This window comes from Lepisma saccharinum, chromosome 16, assembly GCF_977018435.1.
Source record: "Lepisma saccharinum chromosome 16, izLepSacc3.1, whole genome shotgun sequence".
Classification (NCBI taxonomy): Eukaryota; Metazoa; Arthropoda; class Insecta; order Zygentoma; family Lepismatidae; genus Lepisma; species Lepisma saccharinum.
Window position 1 is genome coordinate 41104721 of NC_139244.1, and position 15632 is coordinate 41120352.

At 35.3% G+C, this 15632-nt stretch overlaps 1 protein-coding gene across 5 annotated transcripts in view; it reads left to right on the forward strand.

The window, feature by feature from the left end:
- Sara (Smad anchor for receptor activation) overlaps positions 1–15632 on the forward strand; it is a 76548-nt gene that overhangs the window by 27526 nt on the left and 33390 nt on the right. For 4 of the 5 annotated variants that reach the window (XM_083138032.1, XM_083138030.1, XM_083138031.1 and 1 more), the window contains exons 6-11: positions 864–963; positions 3217–3420; positions 5396–5548; positions 9644–9784; positions 12771–12893; positions 14209–14373. In XM_083138032.1, coding sequence (XP_082994158.1) covers positions 864–963; positions 3217–3420; positions 5396–5548; positions 9644–9784; positions 12771–12893; positions 14209–14373 — 886 coding nt within the window. The remainder of the gene's footprint in view (positions 1–863; positions 964–3216; positions 3421–5395; positions 5549–9643; positions 9785–12770; positions 12894–14208; positions 14374–15632) is intronic. The other variant, XM_083138035.1, reaches the window with a different exon arrangement.

Here is a 15632-nt window from a genome sequence, read left to right on the forward strand (position 1 = left end):
TAGTTTGATTTAGAATACAAACAGGAAACGTACACACAAGAATCGCTTCATCATTCTTGCAGTATGAAAATAACATTTTTTATGTTGTTTGACTCATTACCCTTTGCATTCCCACCAAGATTTATTCTACCATGAATGGTAAATTATGTTTTAATGATGCCTTCTGAAACAACTATTGCAGACAAACTTTATGTAGATTTTGATGTAGGGAATACCTATGTCAACTTTGATTTTGATTTGATTTGGTGTTTTAAGTTCACTTTATGCACAGTAAGGCTAATCAGGACTGGATCTGCAGTTTAATGTGGGATCCGAACCACTATGTGCCTCCACTGGGTATCAAACCCGGGATTCCTTGATTGCAAGGCAATATGTCAACTTTGTACAGCTTTTGTAGCACTTAAGAAATATGGACAAAAATTTATAACAATCAATACAAGAGGTATCTTGGACCAAATAAATACACAAGATGCTAACGGATCTAACAATTTGTAACTACAAATAGCAGATCTCCATCCTTCAAATAAATGGGAGAGACTTACTTTTTTGGATAAACACTTATATCAAATATTTTCGCCTTGTTTGATTGAGTTTTTAAGTCCACTTTATGCACAGATGAGCTAATCTGGACTGGATGTACAGTTTAATGTCTGATCCGAACCACTATGTTCCTCCAGTATGTATTGAACCTGTATGCCATTGAGGAGTTGTGATATCTTTATATTGTAAAATTTCCCAGCAATTCCACAAAATTTGCATAAAATACTTACCAGATTGTAGGAATGCATTGAAAAGTGTAGTTTATTTACTTATTTTCAAAAATTAAAGTTTTGATTTTGATACATGCAATTTTATATTTTTAGGTTCTGTGTTCCAAGTGCTGCAATACAAAGGCTAGACTGGAATACCTGGATAATGTGGAGGCTCGAGTGTGTCATACTTGCTCTGCAATTCTGGGAAAAGGTACAAATTGGAATATGGTCTTAAGTATTGGTACATAGGGGGATGTTAAGGCAAGGCCCTTTGTTTCCAGGTAGTGTCATGCAGCACTACGCTCCAGCCACCTTTACCTCGTAGGGTTTGCTTCTGGTACCCATTTATTTTAGGCTGAGTGAACCCCAGAACCACTTTATGCAGGGACACAGCAAGAAATATTCTGACCTTAGCTCACTGGCAATCAAACCTGACATAGCAGTCAGCTAGCTGAACCACCATGCCATCTCCAAGTATGTTTTTTGCCTAAAAGAAATATGTAAGACAAAATGTACAACTTGGGTAGTTTTCCAATACTCGATTCAATGCAAATTAAAGAAGCTTTTTAATGTGTTTATTCATATGAATTTAATTAGTGATGATAACAAGCAACATGCACCATCAAGAACAACTACGATTTTTCTGAAATTTTCTTTCAGGAAAGAGAAACTTCACCGTCTTCATTGCTTTTTATATATATTTTAGTATATTTTCTTGAATGAGATGCATTGCTTAGGGGATAGTTCACATAAAATCTAAGTGAATTTTGTTAATATACATGGCAAATTAGCTGCACAATGCTTGTTTTTTTACAACTAAATGTTCATAAATGTGAAATATCTTCATTATTAATGAACTATAATTTATAGTAATGTGTTGCTTGTAGACAAATGTCACTTTTATTGATATATCGGATCGGTAAAATAATCGGTAATTTTACCGATACACCGATATGCCTATATCGGCTGATACTGATAGAGTACCGATTAATCGGTTCCATCCATAATATTTTGTTTAAACAGTATGAACTCATAAAACTGTTAGTTCATCATACACCATTCGCAGTTTAGTTCTCAAACTGTACCAATTAATCTGAATTATTCAAACGGAAAATCATGGTTGGTAAAATTTACTTTCTGTGGTTGGACAATGACAAAGATAACATATTTACTGTTTAGACCGGGCCTTTATTTGTGATATAGTAGTCTCTTATTCACACATGCAAGCAGCATGTGTGGCGTAAGAGGGGTGGGAAGTATACACTAATGAGTAAGCAAGGTAGAAGGCCTTGAGGTACAGTGTGTAGACGGGAAGCTCACAGTGTATGGAGTGTTCACAAGTCTCCACAAGTGCACACAAGTTGACCGTACAGGGTTTAGATTATTAATTCCAAGATCTCTGGACACAGAGTGCAAAATTTCTATTATATCCAGGTTACTCTGTGTTGGGATTGGTTAGTCTAGTTTCATGACTATGATGACATGGTGTAAAGGACCAGTATTTTATGTTTACAAGTTGTTTAAATCATTATGAATACCATGCCATGCAGTTATCTAAAATTGATTTTTTCCACAGTATTTCTGATCAGAAATATTCATAACATTTTTCATTCTTTCCTTAATATATAATTTTGGCACCAGTTTAAATGCTTTACAATTCTAACTGAAATTTCACAGCTCTTAATGATTTCAAAAGCAATAATTTTTATTTTTTTCAAAACCAATAATTTTTATTTTTTTGGTGAATGTGAGGATTAATACTGCCTATATGTTTTCAGTTTGTGTTTTTACAACTTTGTTTCAGCACATTGCAAATGTTTTGTGTGTGTGTCCAGTTTGTCACATGACGGATATCAATGTATTTGATTGAATCTGTTTCTACACTTACAACAGCTGTTGTGATGTATTGTTTCATGTCCTATACATTTACAGGAGGTGAAGGGATGAAAGCTCAATATTTGATACATCTCCAATAAAGTCTAGTTTAGTAGTGGCAATGGTTGCATAAAAACATGGCTGATTCTGATATCACAGCTATTATAGTTTTTGTCGTTCTTGTTTGAATTCCACTTTATGCTCATGTAGGCTAATCGGGACTAGACCTATAGTTTAGAGTGGAATCGGAAACACTGTGCAACATACCTCTACCGGGGCTTGAACCTGGGTTCCTCTGATTACAAGGCAATAATGCCAACATCATATCATATCAGAGAGACCAGTGTCCATTTCATTGGAACCAAAATTCATCCTTACTCTTACGTTACTACACACATTGGATGTCTGATATCTTGTTTCAAGGAGAAAATTACAGGTCATGGTGAAATTTTGTTTCTGGCATGAAATTTAAAAAGTGACCCTGATTTTGAAAACTCTATTCTAATACCAAGGAACAGGTCTGTTCTGTATTACGTAGTTTAAATGTGTTTTATGGGAGGAGTTATGTGTATTCGTGGCTTTCTTTCAGTGTCATCCTTGGAAAAGGCAGCAGCCAGCACTCCAACTGCAGATTCGTCCCCTGGCATATTGGCCACCACCCTAGGAAGGCAGCCGAATCCAAACAACCCCATGGAGTATTGCTCCACAATACCACCCTTACAGCAAGCAGCTGGAACCCTTGGGCAGCCTCCCCCGAGTGTCATGGTACCCGTTGGAGTCCTGAAACGGGAAGGTGGGTGGGTGGGTTGTTGTAAGAACATTCATTATTAGGAGAGAGTAATTGTAATGCAATAAATTAGTCTTGAGATGTTTGATATTGCCATTAAGCTCAGTTCATATCAGTGCAATTAATGTTGACTAATAATTAATTTGGCCCGCACCATGGTGGTGAGGTCTAATTATTATTATAATAATATTAATTTAGTTTACAAAACTGCTGGCTTGGTGGCCAACACATCAAGAGGTTGACCTCTGATCTCGCCACCGAAGTTCAGGTTTGAATCCTAGCATTTCCATTGGTGTTCTTTGTAAGTGGTCTGTCATCATTTACATCTAATCATAACTCATCCTCGTCACAATTAGCCAAAAGTGGAGGAAACATGATGCTAGATAAAAAAATACATAAATACTTAAGATGAAGTGAATTCTCTGTGGATATTAGCCAGTCTAGTTCCAGATAGGCTTCCAAGCTTTTCTGAAGCATATCTGGAACTGACCTAACAGATATCTTGAGAGAATGTCATCATTCACTGCCAGGAAAGCAACACTTTGCACAAGGAATAATTTTCATTAATTCTACATTATTTTGTAGTAAATTGCTTTCTTGAATAAATATATAACTGTTGTTAGGACATTCATCAGCAAAAACTAAGTAACAAGAACTCTTATGCAATGATCCTGTTAATGTCAATTGTCTACATTAACAGAAAGATTAAATTTGATTGACCTATTAGACCTGTCAATATCCAGGAACTAATGCAATGAAAATCTGATTTTAAATTTTCCCATCTTCTCATATTTCATGTTTTGTTTCACTTTGGGTCTAGAAAAACAAAAATCAAAGTTCCACTGAAATACTTCCCCCCTGTGTCTCCTATCCTTGATCTATCATGAATTGTCTGCACTTGAACCGTGGTGTTACATTACTGAAACCTAAGTTCGTATAGGCCCCTGAAAATCTTGAATTGAAATGTGTGTGTGTGCACACATGTTTGCAAATTATGCTATTGTATTGTTTTTGTTTCAGTTTATCTGCTTTTGAGAATAATCTTGTGTTCTAACATGTCCAGAAACAGTTTTAAATATTATTTTTAAGTCTGTATAAAATACAGATTTTTCTTCGTGCACCTCTAGCAGACAGTTTTTATCCTAAGACACTAGACTGTAGTTGAAGAAGGAAATCCAACATCTCTCACATTTGTGTGGAGATTATTGATAGATGGCTCAATGAAATGCAGGTTGTCTTAAATAACCATTCTATTACATCAGTGATGTGTTGAGAGATGTTTAATGCAGTGTAACTTGTTAAAATTATGATAGTGCTGAGCTGATGCTGATGTATCATTGTTGGAAATTCTTGGTTCAGAATTAATGACCAATACAGGCTGGTACTTTTCCAGGATTTGGGAATCTTGCAGGGTCTGCAAATATTGCCGTGCAACACTTTCTTGTTGTCTAGATATTGTAGAAATTATACAGACTCTACACTGTCCTTAATTTTGACAAGAGCATTGCAAGAAGAATGAATTTTGTGATGAAATAATTATCTTAAGTGAAATTATGAGTATTTTGAAACAAAACCTTTGTATTCATGATGAATGTGGTAAACACTGTTTTAATATTCCATAAGTAAAGTTTCATGTTCCCACATTGCAAATTGGATTGTTTTTTCTGATTAGTTTCAAAGGACCACTCTCTTCATTAACTGAAGATACGTCTCCATCCCAGTTGCCGAAAAACAATCCAATTTGCAACATGGAAACATGAAACATATGCAAAACTGTAGTAAATTGATGTGGTGTAGTCCCAATTAACTATTTTTTAAAATTTATAAATATTTTTAAATATTTTAAATTGATTCAATTGCCAAGTATTAGCATTGTTATCGTGTCAAAATGGAACTGGCTCAGCCTTAGTAAAAAGTCATTTAACCTGACCAAGGGACCAGAAAAAAGAAATATAACAGAAACATCCTTTCTCTGTTTTAGGAAGTGCAAGGTCACGAACAGAGCCGAAACAGGTTATGTTTAGTGACGGCATACGTCCTGGAGGAGACTTGACCGAGCTAGATGGTTCTTCTGATGGAAGACTTCCATATCGACGGTCTACTCGAGTTACCAAGAGAGTTGGAACTCCTCCAGGTGAGTTGTTTACTTCTCTCTTAATCAGGTGTAGTTAGGATAAGTTAGGGTTAGTATATCTTTGGGTTGAACTTTGTTGTTTGAGCTAATGAACATACTATGAATGTAGCTGGATCTGCTGCTAATTGGAAACTTAGTAGAAAGTAGTGACTTAATAAGGGTTTCTACTTGGGACTGTAGTATTCTTAACTGGACTCTAATCTACATATCTTAGATACTTCATGTTGCTCAGTATGTCAGGGTTCTAGGTTCAAACCTAGCTAGCCACACTTCCCATCAACTGTTCAATAGAAAAACACATTCTTTAAAAATGTGCCCTGTATGTTTTAATACATTTTTAGGCCTTTTCTCCTCTCGTTTGTTACGGAACTTTCATTTTTGCTGTAAAAATCCATCACATTAATTGATGTGATGAAATTGTTGTGAGAGCTACATGCTCAGAGATCACACTATATTTCTGAAAAAGAGTTGTTTTTTCACTTGGAACATTATTGTAAATATTAATGCCTAACCACTTTGATGCCAATATGCCATAATGATGTGAATACTTGTACCAATTTCTGCTAGAAACATTCAGTGCTAATATTTGTCAGGGTGTCTAGCAGTCTGGAAAATTATCTTTTTTTTCTGGAAAAATCAGTGGTTTGTATAGATCTCTTACAACATAATTTGAAAGTCAGTAGTAACAATGAATAAATTCACCTCTAAATATGTTTTGTATCTCTGGCTAATAATTTCTTGTCTACATTTAAACAAAACACAATCAGTTCACAACAATTTATTTCACTGTCATATGTTGCGAGCAGTATTGTCCGAGAAGGTGAGCAGGCAGTCAGTCAGTCAATCAATCAATCAATCATCTCTCCACTGCCAAAGAAGTCCAAGATGGTGCAGAGTAGTGGTAAATTGATGCTGACATGTTTTTTCGATCATGAAGGCCCCCTTTCCCTTGAGTTCCTGGTCCATGGTCAAACGATCAACGCTACTTGTTACTGCAGTACCATCCACTGTTTGCGCACAGCAATCAAGGCCATACGGCCCGGCCTGTTGTCCTCTGGAGTGGTTTTGCTGCATGACAATGCGCGGCCACATACGTCAGCCTTTAAAAGAACACGTTGGCGACGTTTGGGTGGACAGTGTTGGAACACCTTCCATATAGCCCTGATCTATCACCATGCAACTTCCATATATTTGGTCTGCTGAAAAAGGCATTGAAGGTTCGGTGCTTTCACTCGGACAATGTTCGCAACTGGGTATTCACCACTTGGTGAAACAGTGGGACAAATGCTTGTGTAACTTTGCTTTGGAGATTACGTTTGAAATAAACCTTGTTGATTTCATTCTGTGGCCCCTGTTCAGTTTTCATTTGATCCACTCTCATACTTAAAATTAAGTTCCAGTACTTTAAGATAATTATATATGCAAGCATTGGTGTTGGTTCCAGAAGAAAGAGAGATCATCACAACCCTATGAGATATTGTGTAACATAGTTCCATTACTCATAATTATGAGAAGAGAGACGCAGTAGTAGATAAATACGGAGAAACTAGTACTCACTTTATAGTTCATTACTATACTGTATGTGTATTGTGTTTCCAAATATAATCCATTGCATGTGCTTCTAATGACATTTGAGATGTGTTATGGCAAGGAATAGCACCAGATATTGATTTGAGATTTTTTTAATGTCGTTGTCTACCAAATCTGTGTGTTAAAGAGCATTACACATCATTTACACAGAATTTGCCAATTATGTACACAGCTTCTTATTTTTCACCAAACACAATATTTTCTCTTTCTCTCTGCGATTTTTTTAAGGAATTTTTCATTCCTACCTCTATTTCAGCTGTACTACATATTTATTAAATGTATCTGATTGTGCAGGTAAGGTTATATTATATGTACACCTCCATAACTTATTGACATAAATCGTCTTGCTGCAAAATGAAAGATAGGAAGTTTCATGCTAGCTGTAAATAAAAAGTTGCATTTTATGTCACACTGTTATTAGTCTGTACTATTTTGGCAAGACAAAGCAACACAATACCTCCACTGGATTCGCTGGGTAGTGCTTTTGTGTGTACAAGTAAATGCACAGTTTGTATGTTTTTCATTACTGTGTACAATTGTTAATACTTTTAGTTGGATGATGCTTTGCTTAGAAATTTGGAAAAAGTAGAAAAATATATATTTAGAAAAAAACATTAACTTATTTGCTGAGAAGTAGCTTACATGTTTTGTTGGGTGTAATGCACACTTACCCAGCTTATTTCCCCACAATCCCAAGGAGAGAGAGAGAATTAGTGCATGTTGGGTTTGTTGTGGCTTCGCTGGACCTCAAGTTGGTCTCGGCAACGAGTCTTTTTTGAAAATGTCTCTACGTTTCAAAGGAACATGCAGATATTCTGAACATTGAAAAATATTATCAGTTTATTATTCATCATAGAGCATTACGTTTGCTGTTGTCTGCAAGTTGGGATCAAAAAGGAATTCAACTGTACTTTATTTCTCATAAATTAGTTGTCGGCAGCATTGAACTGCTCGGTTTGCTTGGAAACAACCACTCAAACATAAAATTTGCCAAGAACAAGTTGCCCCGTTTGATTTGATGTTCACTGCAACTTTACAGCACTGGTTGCAATGCCACACCTCATAATATTCTGTAGTAGAGTGACATCTACTTTGCAAAAATTATGATGGGACAGATAATCAATATTCTACCAGTTTCAAACAGATAACATTACAACACCTGCCTTGTTGTTTTGTCCTTTGAATATTTAGACTGACCCTAATCCTTCTTCAGGGATGGGAGAAAGACATGAGCCATGAAAGGGTGATTAAAATAGTTCAGATTGCGAGATATAAAATTGTGATGCCCAGATCATGCTGCAAAGAAGGTCTAATGGCTTCGGTGCCATGATGAGGACAAGTTTCTATACTTTTTATTCCTTCCACAACTCATTCTTTTCACCAGTCCTCGAAGAAGGATTAGAGTTGGTCCAAAAACTCTTGAGAACAAAACAAGGAAGATGTTTTGATTTTCTCTCATTTTTAACAAATTATTGACGAATAGTGTGAATACCACCTTTTTCATTCTATCAGTATTGAGTGATACAGGCATATCAGTGTATTGATTTTATCAATGCATCCAAAATTTCTGTAAATAGACTGTAAAAGTGAAAGTTACTGCCTTTTAAAATTAATATAAACTGGATGAATGTAAGGTCAAATGTGTACATACAAACTATTTTCATCTAAAACTCATTTTAGTCATGTTTCCAGAACCCTCTTAAAGGGTATATTTCAGGTAGTTAAAACATTAAAAATATCTTAAAACGTAGGTTAAGAAGTTAAATGTCTCATCAAGGATTAGAATAGGAAGTTTTTTTGAATACTTTTTGACTGCTTTTATTTTTAATGTAAGAACCTGGAATTACTCCTAAGGAAGGTTCTGGAAACATGATTGAAGTAACAAGTTTTAGGACCAAAATCTCATGTATGTGCACTCTGACCTTATGTTGTTCTAGTGTAATGGTGGTTGTGCAGTTAAGGAAGTGAGACAATGTCCTCATTTTGTAAAATGTTCTAAATATTCAGGTCCTTTTTTCTAAGTCAAAACCTATTGCAGTCACCTGGTTGCAGACATTAATTACAGAGGTGAATGTACGGTTCAGATTCTTCATGAATACGTAATTTTATGTTGAATCAGTAGAATAATTTTTCTGTATCTGGAAATTTTATCATTATCTGCAAAAATTTCATGTCAGTCCTTTTCAACTAAATTAATTTAGGCCAGGTATTTTTTGATTCTACCTTGTAATTTGTCCTATTATGATTACATAGACAGCAGCTGTTGTGATCCACTTGAAGTTTCTCTCGTATGCTCTAAAGCATAATTTTGAATAGCCATACTTTTACGAATCAGGTGCTATAGACATTTTCAAAAACTCGTTGCCGAAACAGACCAAAGATCCAGTGGAACCTCAAAAGTAGATTTTTCTTATCAAGTAGAAGAGCTTGGCACAGGATTTCCTTTGTTTTTTTTCTGCTTCCGTGCTTGGAACGCGTAAACTACCAGTTACCTCCCCGTTTCAGGGTCTCACTCAAGTGGCAACAAAACTGACCGTAGCCCCACAATCCATGCACTCAGATCTTCATGTTCTGACCGCGCTAGGTGCCTGATCCCTGACGGAGATGGCTTGCCACCTGTTGTATTGTCCACTGGAGCAAAAGGAGGTTGGTTTTCATTTTAATGCTGGCTTAAGTTTCTTTCTATGAATATATTTTTTTAAACCTACCTTGTTTTTTTCTTATATAGAATAATATTTTTATGTGTTTTCTTTTTTTCTTATATTAGTACCCAGTTCTTGATTCAGGGAGGTGTTGTGGTGGTTTTGTCTAAATGTGGAATTGGCCTGTTCACGTGCTGATGAACGTTCCATGAAAGAATTGAAATTCCATTGGATTCTCCTTTGTTTATTGGAACTTCATGCACAGTGGTACAGCCAATTTGCCTGCATGCGATATTGGTGGTCTTAGTTTGGAAAGATACAAGTGAATTGTTGCATGCAAAAAAAGTCCCATCAGATTTGAACATCCTGAAATTAATTCATGCGATATGTAAGATGTTAACTATGAATGGGTGTCGGAGAAAGCTTAAATCGAATAGCGCTTGTTACATTTTTTTTGTGTTAATTCTCGTTAAATATTTTATTCTTTTTCATTGTGTATGAGCGAGATAACAGATATTACCTTTAATTTTTTTTTGCTTTTTGTAATGTCCATGAGCATATGCATGATTGCAGGCAGCAGAGTGTAGGAGGCTACACTACAAGACTCTTTTAATTCAAAAGAACTCTGTTTTAACATGAAATAACTTGTACATTATGTTCATTTTATACATTTTACATAGAGACATGCCTATTTAATTTTTGACGAACAAGTTTTTGAAAGGCGTGAATTATGTTTTCCTACCATGCTTTAGTCTCGAAATGATGGGAAATCAACTGCAAAAGTAAACTCTTAAACATGAAGTTTATTTTATTTACCGACACAACACTTCCTGAAGTCTGAATTATCTTTAGAGTTATGCAGAATAGTGGAAAACATCTGCTGTGAAAATTTGAAATGCACTTTTACACAGGAATAAACTCAATACTCTCATAACTACACAATGCTATTACAAAGGAAATGTTTATTTTGTGTACTGAGTAGTTCTCAAATCGGATTTAGGATTGTGTTCACCAAAATACCATTTTATATACCACTTTTGGTCCCGAAATGTGATTAGCTTTTGTACCGAAATCTTGATCTTTTATTCACCATAAAATGTTGGCCTAATTGTACATTTTTAATACATATTATAAACAGCAAGAGGTGGCATTTCACAAACTTCTCTATGCACCTGTGAAGTTGAGAGAATAAACCAGTATGAATTCAACTAGTTTTGGTAAAACAAGTGTGAACCCTGAGCTTGGAATCTAGCAGCAAACTTAAATATGTAGGTCAAACTCAACATCCTATAGGAGAAAGAAATTATGAATATTTTAGATATGTTAGGAAAATAAGAGATGTCCTGTCCTGGTTTGTAAATTAGAGATGTTCTGGTTTGTAATAGAAGACTATGGATAGTCTGTGCTAACAAGTCTTGCTTGAGATTTGTTTTTTTAAAAAATGTAGAGTTACGTTGATTTAATTTGTGAATAAACACACTGCATTAATGTTCTGGAATCAAGTATTTACTTCAATCCCTGAAGATGAGAGTGACATTATCTCTTGAAAGCTCGGAAGCCTATCCAGAAATCACCTGGTTGATATCCCGAGAAAATCTCATCATCAAGTTTTTTTACTTTATCCTAAAAACTGTATCATATGTTAAAGAAAATATGATAGCACCAATAAGAAAAGTAAATATTAATTACTTATTCTTTCTTATTGCTGGTTTAATTTTGGTGGCAACTCCGACCAATTATCAATAATTAATTTCCGGATAAAATGAGTATGGATAAACAACATGCCCAAGTGACTGGTGGCAGCTATAATGAGAGAGAAACTTATAGGTAAGAAATATAGTACACCTGTTCTTCAAATAGAAGAAACTAACAAAATTTCTTGCAGGGAATGGTGATTACAGTAAGCATATACTACTTTTGAACTACGTAACAAAGTATTTCTAATACAGAGAAGAGGAAAGAACAAGATGTTATCTGTGAATAGGGATGCTTTGAAGCTGATTTCCGGTGCATGAACATTGGCCAAAATTGGTACATTATAATCAGGAAAGATTATTCTTTTGTAATATTTTTGTTATTTCATGCTGCAATTCTGCAGTGTTTGGTTAATTGCAATGCTCATGTTGCTCATATTTAATGTAGTGCAATATTGTTTTTTTATGTGTATTAAGTTCTATATCTTCCAGCGGTTTCAAATCTCTCTCACTTCATTCCATTCTTGTATGTGTAACAGGCAGCTCATTGGCCGAGCTCGTTCAGTGGTGGCTTTCTAATTCCCAACCAAAGTTCCCAAGTTCGACTCCCAGCTAGGGAATGGGTGTACTTTGTGAGGGTCCCTTTACTGATATGATCTAATAATAGTTCATTTTCATCACCACAAGAATCAAATCTTTTGTGTATGTGTGTGTGTGTGTGTGCGTGCGTGAGAGAGTGAATAACTGTTCCAAGTATAAAATTCCTGATAAGATACACAACACTACTATTAGAGCATTGATAATCAGAATGCTGGAAATATGTGATCAATGTCCTGTTAGAAGATAATATATATGAGAATTTGTTAAATATCAGCATAGATTAGGGGCTTACCCAGCTTCTAATCAGTGGGTACCGTGAGGGAAGTAAAGGTTGCCGCAGCTTTAAATGAATTAAATGACTACCACCATGGCCAAAATAGAACGTGCAAATCCATACATCCACACCCCTTGTACATCTTCACAGCAAGGTGCGTTGCACAAGGATAACATTACTGTTAATTCACACAAGAATCTGCAAATAACTGCTTTCTCACATTACTATCTGTGAATAACTTTAACCTGCATATATGCCTTTTAGACTGTGACAATAAATCCTTGTTCATCCACTTACAATACACTGTATTAAATATACATTACAAAAAATTTAGTTGTCCATAAAGGTGTCTACATTTTGAACCATACACACAAGTCTCAAAAGTTTGAATCCTATCTAGAATGTAATTTCTTTAATTTCAGAGTTTCTGTTTGAAGAAAACCCAGATATTGGGAAACTGATGGATGCATTGAAAGAAGAGTCTGGTCCACCCGTTGTCTTTGCTTTGAGTAGAAACTTCTTTGTCCTTGTGAAGTTGTTGAACTGTAAGTATAGACCCTTGAATAGTAATTCTTAAAATAGTTGCCTAATGGTAGTGACAGTGGTTCTGTATCAGCATCCAATCATAGTTGGACTTATCCTCTTCCTACACGTTTCAAGAGAGCCCTGGATAAATTGTAATTCTCAGCTTTCGCACACATTCAGCCATTAAAGATGGTAGAAACTTTCTTGAAATGCATTGTTAGAAGAGGGGACCGAGATGAACAAACTTTAAATGTGGGAAATTTTTTAACATGATTTTATTGGGACTATGAAGATTGGATGTGTAATGTAGGAAGAAATCTGCAAATGTAAAAGTGGAGTTCCATTGTTTACCATTGTTTAATTAAACACAGTTAAATGGTCTTTGAGTTGAAATGTTTGTCACATGACATTGTGTTAATTATAGGATTTATTTTAATTGCCATGTCAAACTTTATGGACTAATATGAAATTTTGGCCGATATAACATACCAATAACCAAAATTGTACCGATCTGATATAAAATTCCAAATGGTCCTTGAAGAATCTGAATTGACCTTCTCAATAAGTGTGTGTTCCGAGGTGACTGCAGTGCAAGAAGTTGCATATTTAGACATTAAATTTTTTCAAAAGTGTGTAATGGAGATTATCCATAAACATTATAACAAAATGGCTAATTTTGCACTAAATTATAAGATATTTATATATTAGGGATGGGCCAATATGAAATTTTGACTGATACCGATAAAGTACCGATATAAAATTTACCGATAACCGATATTCTACCAATCCATTATAAAATTAGAAATGGTCCTTGAAGAACTTGAAATGTTCATTGATCTCCTTAATAAACGTGTGTTTCCAGGTGACTGCAGTGCAAAAGAAGTTGCATATTTAGACATTTACTTTTTTGAAACTAGGGCATTGAGATTATCCATAAAAATTACAACAAAATGACAGAGTTTTGCACTAAATTATCAGATATTTATCGATATATCAGATCGGTAAAATAATCGGTAATTTTACTGATAAATCGATACACCGATATGCCTATATCGGCCGATACCAATAGAGTAATGATTAATCTGTCCCATTCCTAATATAAATATTGGCCCTGTACAGTTACAATAGAACACCGATTTCACATTTGTTCAGATTTCCAGCACTGATAAGTTCTCTAGCCACAAGCCTCTAAAAGTGTATGACCAAGGTTCTAGTGATGGCTTCATATCATTGCTATGAAGTAGAATCTGTATGATTGTATGATTTTGGTAATTGAATTTTAAACTTAAAGCCAAGAAACACATCTTAATATCTTTGTTTCCTATCTTTTTGTAGTGGATTGCTGTGTGAATCATGTGTGCTGGTGTTTTACTACAAAAGGCATGTGTTGCGTGGGGCAGGACGAAATAGTTGTGATATTGGAATGTGTTCCTGACGAAAAGAGTATACCAAGAGATGTGTTCTGTCATCTGATGACTGTGTATGAAGAAGCTGGGAAAGGTATGCTTTTGTTCTTTTTAGGTAGTTTGTGGTTAATGTGTTCTGCATGTGTGTGCAGTAGGGTTATGACAAAAAAATATTTTTAGCCTGTAGTAGAAATCAATGAACTTTTTAATACAGAATCAAAAAATGACAATTATTTCATTCAATTCATAAAAAAATGCTCCGCACCAATGACAATGAAAATTCTCAAATTTAAGTACATTCAGCACAGTCAAAATGTATTAGTTGAAATAAGCTTCAGATTCAAATATTTATCTGTTTTACATTTCTGGTACAGTTCTTCCATTAATTTCATCCCTCGTTCGGCACAAATATTCGTCCATGGTATATCTTCAACGGATCTTTCAATATTCCAGTGAGTTACAAATCACTTCATGGCTGCAGAGCAGTTTAATTCAGAAATTCCATCGATCAGTTTCCGGTGAATCTCTGCGTTGAACATTTGGTTAGGAAACCAGGCATCCTGCCATGTATTTGAGATGAAAGCGCACGGTATTTCGAGTGATATTCTCCATTTAGGAATGAGGAAGTATGAAATAAGAGCATATATAGCACGTGAATTCCATCTGGCATTGTGAAGAGACTGTAATTTTCTCCATTTAATTGCTGGGTATGCACCAGTTTCTTTAAGGAAACGGAATGCTCTCCATAACTCATACAGAAATCTAAAATCATCTCGCCAACCTGGATTTTGAACAGTTATCATTTCACTTTCTGTCTTGTAGGACTGCTGCAAGACATCGCATTGTTTTATCACGTCGTCCACAAATTCATGGCTGAGAGTTGGTTTGGTAGTAGAAATCGGATTAAAGAAGTCTAACACATGCTTTACGATTCTATCAAGAATATGATGCTGGCAGCCAATGTACTGTGGCTGATCAAATCCTCTTGTGATCATTTCACTTTTTAATTTTTGAACAATTCCATTCACTCGTCCAGTATTTACTGCTGTTGTGTCACATACGATCATTTTGAAGTTCTTCCATGCATCAAATTCATTCAGCAAACTTTGCAGTGCATTAAAAATATCCTGTGATGATCCACTTTCACATTTTACTATACCTAATTTCAATTCTCTAAGTGAACTCTTCAAGATTACCACTTGATACTCGTGATTTGCAATTCGCTTACCGTTGAAATGAAGGCAGAAATGTTTCTCTTCTTGCAAAATAGATTTTATTTTACGCTTCGCATCTTCGCCACTTCTTACAACAGCTAGCCACGTGATGGTGTTGGAACACTGATTCCATCTTCGG